Source organism: Dama dama, chromosome 17, assembly GCF_033118175.1.
Source record: "Dama dama isolate Ldn47 chromosome 17, ASM3311817v1, whole genome shotgun sequence".
Taxonomy (NCBI): Eukaryota; Metazoa; Chordata; class Mammalia; order Artiodactyla; family Cervidae; genus Dama; species Dama dama.
The window spans coordinates 64,687,524-64,696,013 of record NC_083697.1 but is presented as its reverse complement, the minus strand read 5'-3'; the positions used below and the strand labels follow the sequence as shown (position 1 = coordinate 64,696,013).

At 52.3% G+C, this 8,490-nt stretch overlaps 1 protein-coding gene across 1 annotated transcript; it reads left to right on the top strand.

Moving 5' to 3' along the window:
* Nucleotides 1-5,392: 5,392 nt before the first annotated feature.
* Nucleotides 5,393-8,456, top strand: PHOX2B (paired like homeobox 2B). The gene is made up of 3 exons (XM_061164783.1): nt 5,393-5,920; nt 6,777-6,964; nt 7,938-8,456. Exons 1-3 carry the CDS (start codon nt 5,680-5,682, stop codon nt 8,454-8,456), a joined length of 948 nt encoding a protein of 315 aa, XP_061020766.1. The 5' UTR covers nt 5,393-5,679.
* Nucleotides 8,457-8,490: the final 34 nt, after the last annotated feature.

The window sequence follows — 8,490 nt, the reverse complement described above, 5'->3', positions numbered from 1 at the left end:
TGGTGAGGGCTCATGATTATTTTTTTCCTCCTTTTCAAATAGGTTTTTTTCTTTCTTTTTTTGGTTCGGAGAGGCCTCTCTGCCTAATTTAATTTTGCTTCTCCTTTCTTTGTTGCAAGCAGATGTCACTTTTACATCTGTGACTCTGATCAAATACCCCATGTCTCCTCCACCACCAGTCCAGCAGATGTTACCACTATTAGCTAAACTCCAGGAAAAAAAAAAAAAAAAGGTAACAGGCAGCCCCTTCTGCTAATCATAGGATGGGAGGAGGTGGAGGAGAGGAGAAGAACTGGGCTCTTCCATGAGGATGTCCTTAAAAGGATGGGTGCTGGGGATCTGTACCTCATCCTCTGTATAGAGGATAGCACTTACACATGGAGTGTCTCCAAAGTTAATTCAAACATAGAAACACCATCTATGAATTAGCTATAAAGCTCTAGCCCAAACTCACAGTATTTACATCCAAGAGTAAAGCGCCACCTTAATCAGGCACAATTAGAGTGCACAATGTAAAACAAAACATAGAAATAACTTAAATACATACATGCCTTCTGGTGAATTCCTAAAAGATGGAAGGTTTCTACCTTGTTGCTTTGTTTTCTCCTATTTGATATACTAGAGCATGCTCTGTGATTTTTCCACCCTATTCCACATACATTATAAATATACAATAGAAAAGACACTGTCCATGCACCACCTAAATCCCAAAGTCAAGAATTTAATATGAAGTTCAAGGAAACTGTATCACCATCATCATCATCACAATACCGGTGGGTGACGTTCATTGGATCCTTTCCAGGTGCCAAGCATCGTGTTAACTCTTTGCACACTGTATGGTTAATCAGTTAATACTTGTCTTACAGTGCTAGGAGGTTAGTTACCAGAAATACAAAGAGTTTCTGTTATGACACATGTATATGATGGCTGCTAGGCACACGGAAAATGTGGTAAAAATTCTAAAATGCTAGCAGAATATCGGTGGATCTTCATGCTTGGGGATGCTGTGGCTGGTTTCTTATTATATTCTGGGGAAGTAAATCCTGTCTAGGTGCAGGTGAGTGGGAAAGACTGCTGTCTGCAGAACTCTTCTTGGAGAAATCCGAAGACAAATTGGTCCTTTTATTCTCTGATTGAGAGAGGAGCTGGTTCTGAGCTGAGCCCTTGGCGGCCTCCCTGTGCTGGAATCATTTGGTTGCAGCATCAGATAAAGCAATCAAAAAGAAAATTCCTCTGAAACTCTCACTGGTATTTAATATTTTATTCATTCCCATGTTATTGTGCTTCGCCTGTGGTAAAACAGCCTCCAAACAGCCTCCTAGGAGTGAAGTGTTAGGAGGCTGACAAGCGTTTTCCCATGAATTGCTACTACAATACAATGGCATTTTGTTTGCTGTTTTGTTTCCTTGTCTTGGAACATTCTTTCTGACTTTCAAGGAAAAAAAAAGAAACCCTCCTATGAATGGCAAAGAAAAGGAAAGAAAAGTTTCTTTTAAACTTTCAACCTTTCTTCATTTGGTACTGGGTAGCATGTAAACATTTTTTTCTCATGGTATATATGCTAGTAGTTTCTTCCCTTTTTTTTGTGCTTTAAATAGCCTTTCTCTCCCCTTTTACCACATAGCATTGCCTTTCCATTATTGATTCAGAAAATCAGCAGGGGGAAAAAAATCAACCGTGTACACATATTAAGAAAGAGAAGTCAGAGGAAGATGGATCAAACCATCCATCTATCCATGTGGCCATTTATCTATCAATCTATCTCGCTACCCACCGCCTCTATTGAAATAAATAGCGGGCACTGTACACATCGCTGGTTGGCTGAAGTTGTGATCTGGACAAAAGGTCTGTTTGGGAAAAGGATGCTGAAGCTCTAATTCTATTTGTGCCGGTTGAAAATCAGGAGGGGTTTTTCTACACTTCACTTTTATTAGATTATTTCTTATAGATGGTTTCTTTTTTCCTCCCAGACGCGTGGTGGAGGCTGCTGAAGCAGTTGGTCTATAGTTGGAATAATTAAATTAACCATTTGGTACAACTTTTAGGGGAGAGCTCGCGTGTAGAAAGCACATCTCGAACAAAACAGGGCGCTGGGGCTGGGGCTCCGGCCTGGCCCAGCCCCGAACGCCTTTCATCTTCGGAGCAGAAGCAGGGCCCCCGGGCCACAAAAGACCCGCAGAGGGGACGGTGGGCCAGGGGTGGTGGGGGCGGGGTGAAGAGCGGGCCGGTGACACTGAACAGAATAAACCTACAAGGCCTACAAAGGGGAAGATGAAGTCAGCGCGCCTGTTCATCGGACCGCGCGGGGCTGGCGCAGAAAGGTCTCCGGGTGTACAGAGGGGGCGCGCCGCTTCCCTACCCGGCGAGGCGGGCGCCAGGGGGCGCCCGGAGAGAGGCCGCGGCTGGGCCCCGCACCTGGGAGAGGGCTGGCGCGGTGGGTCGGAGGAGGCGGGGAGTCGAGGCCGGTGGGAGCCCGGAGCCCGGGGCGGGGAGTGACCGGACCCGGCGCGGGCCGTGAGGCCGCGGGGAGCGCGAGCCCGCGCCCTGCCTGGCAGCGGCTGGGCCTGGCCCTCCGCGGCTCCCTCGCGCGCCCCCCGCGGCCTCGCGCTTCCCTCGCCCTCGCTCCTCGACAGGGTCCTCCCCTCCCTCTCCTCGGCTTCCTGCCGGGTCGCCCTCCGACTCCTCGTCAACACCCAGCTCTCCCGAGCTGCACACCGCTCTTCCCACGCCAGCATCCCCGGCGCCCAGGATCTGCCTCCAGGCACGGACTAGATCCCAGAGTTCTACGTCTTCGCGGAAAAGTCATTCGCCAAAGCTGCCGAAACAACCCCGCTCCTCCCAACTCCCCGCACACTCCCAGGTTCGCGGTTTGCCTCGGCCCCCAATGGGGCCTGGGGCTGTCTGCAAATTAGGACCCAGGAATTGCCGGGCTTGCGGGCCAGGCGTAGGGCCGGGCCCGGGCGCGGAGCGGTGGCGTGGGGCTCGGCTGGAGCTCCCTACTCCGAGCGCGCGCGCACTAGACCCCGCGGAGACACAACCCTGGGTGCACCCAGGCGCGGGTGCTAAGAAGGGTGTGAGCCTGGTTATTGCCAAACGTGGGCTTTGGAGCCAAAACGTATCTGCTCACGGACGCTTCATGTCACTCTCTTATCCACACAAGTGCTTAAAACCCCACACAAGCGGGCTAGCTGGCTGCCAGGCGGGTCTGCGCTCCCCGCACCCGCATCCCCGGAGCGTGGGCCTGGGGGGCGGCGGTGTGGCTTTGGGAGCGCCAGGAAGCGCCCCTGAGAAGTCCAGGGGACTCGAGAGAAACTTGGACAATTGCAGCCTTGTGTTTGATAACCTATCCCCCACCTCGGAGAGGGGGGCAGTAAGTCAGGGTGGGGAAGGTCTGTGTGTAGGGTCCATGGGGGGTGGGCACAGCCACCTCCCGGTCCAAATGTAGATTCATATTCATGAGAGAGGGATAAATAAAGACAAATCCCCACTGTAATAACACTTGGATTCGCATCCGTCTTTGCTGGCCTTTAGGTTTAGGAGACTGGAGACAGATGTTTGCATCTCTTTTCTCCTCTTGTCTGGTGACCATAAAGGAAAACCATTTAGAGCATTGCAATTTGTTTCCCGCCGCAGTAAAACCTTGTACACATTTATTTTCATTTCACCTCCGTGCACAAAAAAGTGCACAGTGGTCACCAAGGACCCTTCTTTATCAAATACGCATTGTACAACATACAACTGCAATAAAACTATCAGCCCTCCCCATAAAACTATCACCAGGCTACTCGGCGGGTCCCGCTGCCTGCACTCTCGAGAGACTTTAGTGATTCCTCACGTCCAGAGGATGCGCCATCACCTGAAACCAGCCGGAAACTCACCCAGCGGAGAAGCACGAGGCTGGGGGACCGCTGTCCCTGTTTAATCCATTACGGCGTCCGCTGCAGTTTACTGCGCAATAAAACACAGTGGCAGTGGAGAGCGGGCGCCCATCCACTCCCCGGCACTAGCATCGAATTAAACCACTTAGTTTGGCAAACACTGAACGCCTAAATGCCCCTATAAAGACTTTATGAGTTTGTTACTTTAATTACTGACTTGTTACAGAGCACATAAAGGGGGTAATGAATGCAATAAAACTAATTATCTACACATTTAATTCATATAAAATATCCAGGGTTTGTTTACACCACATGGCGATTCAACTAAGCATTCCTCCTCTTGTCCACCGAGAGGAAGGATTTAATGAAATAGTTTCCCTTATTCTGCTAGAGCCTAACGAACCAAATGAAAATTACCCTCCACTTAAATCATGGGGCCACCGAAGTCCACAAATCATGGCTCGTTTCTTTGTCTGTGCCTCGCTGCCAGCACCCAAGAGCCTGGGGAGCTGGACAAGAAAAGTCCCCGACCTGGAGCCTGGGCATTTAAAGAGCAAGGATTTCGTTCACCGCAATCGGCAAACCTAAAGGCCAAGCAGAGAGCAATCATTTTTTGCAAGCTTCCGGTCTCTAGGGAATTATGGGCACCTGAAAAAGTGGAGGTGGGGGGGAAAAAAAAAAAAAAGAGGCAGAGGGAGAGGACCCAAGAGGGATGGAAGAGGAGGCACATTTGGGGACACTTCATGCCCGCTTGCCAGTTACACAGCGTGATAAAAACCAACAATGACACAGACCAACAAAATGCAAACCTCACGATACTGCAGAAAAACCCAGAAGTGAGCGCAAGGAAGCCATCAGTTGAGAATCCAGATGTATTACATTCAAGAGCTCTACTCAGATGTTCTTTTGTTTTTTAAATGGCTGTGTAAGCAGAGTCTCTAGAAAAGCACATTAAGCCGCGAAAAGAAATGCAATTTATGATGCTTTTTTTTTTTTAACCCCCTCTACCAGGTGTATTTTAAAGAAATCCGCTTAGCGTTCACAGAAACCCCCTTGGCCCACTTACTCTATGTTACAGGGCGCCTGAGTCTTGCCAATGTCCCAGTCCTTTATAACATTTCATGCACTTCAGGGGGTAGACTTGTTGTTAAATTGAGCGTGTAACGCTCTTACAAAACAGGTTTTCTATGACATCAAGGTTTCTTCTCCCTAACTGAGAAAGAGACAGAGAGAGGGAGAAGGAAGAAGGCGGAAAACACACACACTATCTCAATTTATGCCTAAGGTATATGATCAGTTAAAAAGGCTTAAAAGCTCGGGGAAATTGGATCAGGGAGAATCGTCACCCAACTTTCATTATTTCCAAGTAGTGTGATTGAATTAAAGGGCAGGGAGCTGGTTAGAAGGGAGGATCAGGGGCTCAGTGCGTAATGGTGTGGTATTAAATTCTAATTAGAGATGCAGGAATCAATGATAGGGAGGTTGGACAGCTCAGTTCCCCAGTGCCAGCCCAATAGACGGATGAGTTATTGTCATGTAAAAAGCGCCAGCAATAAGACCAACCGCTTTGCTATTGTCCAAGTGGAAAGAGCCAAGTTTATTATGAGGACTATATGCTCTAGAGACCTCAGACAAGGCATCTCATAGGAGGCTTTTTCATAAAACTAGGCTCTGCTGGTAGTAAGGAGGCCAGTTTGGAGGCAGGCGTTGAGCTGTGCACATCTCCCCACTCCAGCCACCTTCTCCATACCCATCTTTTATTTCATTTTTCCACTTGGCTGAGCCATCCAGAGCCTTTTCAATGTATAAAATGGAATATTCTTACCTCAATTCCTCTGCCTACGAGTCTTGTATGGCCGGGATGGACACCTCGAGCCTGGCTTCAGCCTATGCTGACTTCAGTTCCTGCAGCCAGGCCAGTGGCTTCCAGTATAACCCGATAAGGACCACTTTTGGGGCCACGTCCGGCTGCCCGTCCCTCACGCCGGGATCCTGCAGCCTGGGCACCCTCAGGGACCACCAGAGCAGTCCGTACGCCGCAGGTAAGGACCGCCAGCTTTCTCCGCGGAGGAAGCCGCCTTTCCGCTTGTATATAGGAAGCCTTGATTGCATTTGAAAATGGAAATGTGTTTAGTATTTACCAAACGAAATTTGCTTACACAAATGAAAGAATTTATCACGTTAGAAGCGATTGCAGGGAGGGGTAATTCACTTACAGGGTTACACTATCCTAGTCACACCCGAACCGCCAACAAAATTATCTTAAGCTGCCAAAATGATAGGCATAATTTATTTACTTTGCGATGAGACGTAAAGCTTAGAAAATAATTAAATAACAAAGAGTAAAGCTCATTACTGGCAGTGTCTCCCTCTCTTTTTTAAAGAAACGACAGCGGCTCACACCTCTCTGCTGGTCATTTTTCTGATGATTTCTTTAATTCATTATTATTATTATTATTCTTTTGCAGCGCTTTCCCCCAACTTTGGGGCCGGGTCAACTTTTGAGAATTAAAAAGTTTCCACAGTGGGAGTGTTTGGTAACTTCATTCCTGGCTTCCTGGTATTCCGATGGATGTTTTCGGAACTTTTTGCTCTCTAGCTTTTCGTCTTCACAGTATTTCCCCGTCCGCGGTCCTCAGCCGTCTCCAACGCTCGGCAACCCGCCCAAAGGCCGCTTGTGCGCGGAGGGACCCCAGCTAATCCCGGCGTGTGTGCCCCTGTTTCGGTGTATAACTAATGTGTTCGGGTTATCTCGCCAGCTCCTCTCGGCCACGCTCCCGCGCCGGTGTCGGCGGCGGCTCCAGCGCCACCTGCCCTTGGAGCCCCCACATTCCGGCTCGCGGGTCGGCGCACTCCACACCCTTCTGCTCACGCCCTGTCCCCTCTGGTGTCCCCCAGTTCCCTACAAACTCTTCACGGACCACGGCGGCCTCAACGAGAAGCGCAAGCAGCGCCGCATCCGCACCACGTTCACCAGCGCGCAGCTCAAAGAGCTGGAGAGGGTCTTCGCGGAGACGCACTACCCCGACATCTACACCCGCGAGGAGCTGGCGCTGAAGATCGACCTCACCGAGGCGCGAGTGCAGGTATGCGCCCCCGAACCCCCCGGCGCTGCGGCACCCGCCGGGCAGGGGTGCAGTGCGGGGGTGCGGGCGATCCTGCTGAAGGCTTGCGTCCCCGGGCCTCCTCCGAGAGGCCGCGTTCGGAGGGGCTGTGTGCGCGAGGAAGGGCCAGGGAGCGCGTTCTTGGCTCTAAATCCACGGCCTCAAAGCGTTTCCCACCCCAACTAGGGCTGTGCTGCATTCAGGGGCTGTGGGAGAGGCGTTTCGGGGGCTAGGAAGTGGCCTGGGGGAGGAATGCAGACTCTGCTCCGTATTATAAGTATTCCGCCCCCGCGCCCCCCAAACACCTCCTAACTCCAGAGCTTCTAATGGGGAGCTACTGGCGTATAGGTATAAATGCATTTTCCCGTGAACTGTGACTTGCAGCAGATCCGCACAGGGGCTGGGATTCTATGGAGGTCAAGATCGGCGCCTTACTCTAACCTTTCAGAGACACAGGTGCACCCGAGAGCTGGCCGTGGCGCCTCTCCTGGTAAACCAGCCCCCAACGTTAGCACCTCCAGGCTCAAAGGCCAGGATGGGCAGCAGGCGCCAAACCCAGAGACCCCCTCACCTGTCTACCAGTCAGAGTTTAACTTGAGACCTGAGGCCTAGAGGTGATGGCGAATTTGGGATGGCTCAGAAAGTAGACTCAGCAAGGGTACTTTGCCAAAATAAGGTGCCGTCAAAATAAGGACTTCTATTTTAAGGCCTTTCGGGGACGTGCAGCCTCTTTTCCCCTCCTACAAGCTACTATTTCCAGGACGTGCCCAGGTGGTCCTAAAAAAGTTTCTCAAAAGATGCACCAGTGGAGGGACAGCTTCAGTGGGCTGGATGCGCGCGAGAGTACCCACGGCGCGTGCAGTTTAAAACAATCTGGACGGGAACGCGGGCCGCCCTAACTGCTTTTCTTTTCTTCTTTTTCTCCCTGTTTCGCCGTCTTCTCTTCTCGGGCCAGGTGTGGTTCCAGAACCGCCGCGCCAAGTTCCGCAAGCAAGAGCGCGCTGCAGCGGCCGCAGCGGCGGCGGCCAAGAACGGCTCTTCGGGGAAGAAGTCTGACTCCTCCCGGGACGACGAGGGCAAAGAGGCCAAGAGCACCGATCCGGACAGCACTGGGGGCCCGGGCCCCAACCCCAACCCCACTCCCAGCTGCGGGGCGAGCGGCGGCGGCGGCGGCGGCGGGCCCAGCCCCGCCGGAGCCCCGGGGGCGGCGGGACCGGGGGGTCCCGGGGGCGAGCCGGGCAAGAGCGGGGCGGCGGCGGCGGCGGCGGCAGCGGCGGCGGCGGCGGCGGCGGCGGCGGCGGCGGCGGCCGGAGGCCTGGCTGCGGCCGGGGGCCCTGGACAAGGCTGGGCTCCGGGCCCCGGCCCCATCACCTCCATCCCGGATTCGCTCGGGGGTCCCTTCGCCAGCGTCCTATCTTCGCTCCAAAGACCCAACGGTGCCAAAGCCGCCTTAGTGAAGAGCAGCATGTTCTGATCTGGGATCTGCAGCGGCGGGCGAGCCGGGTCCC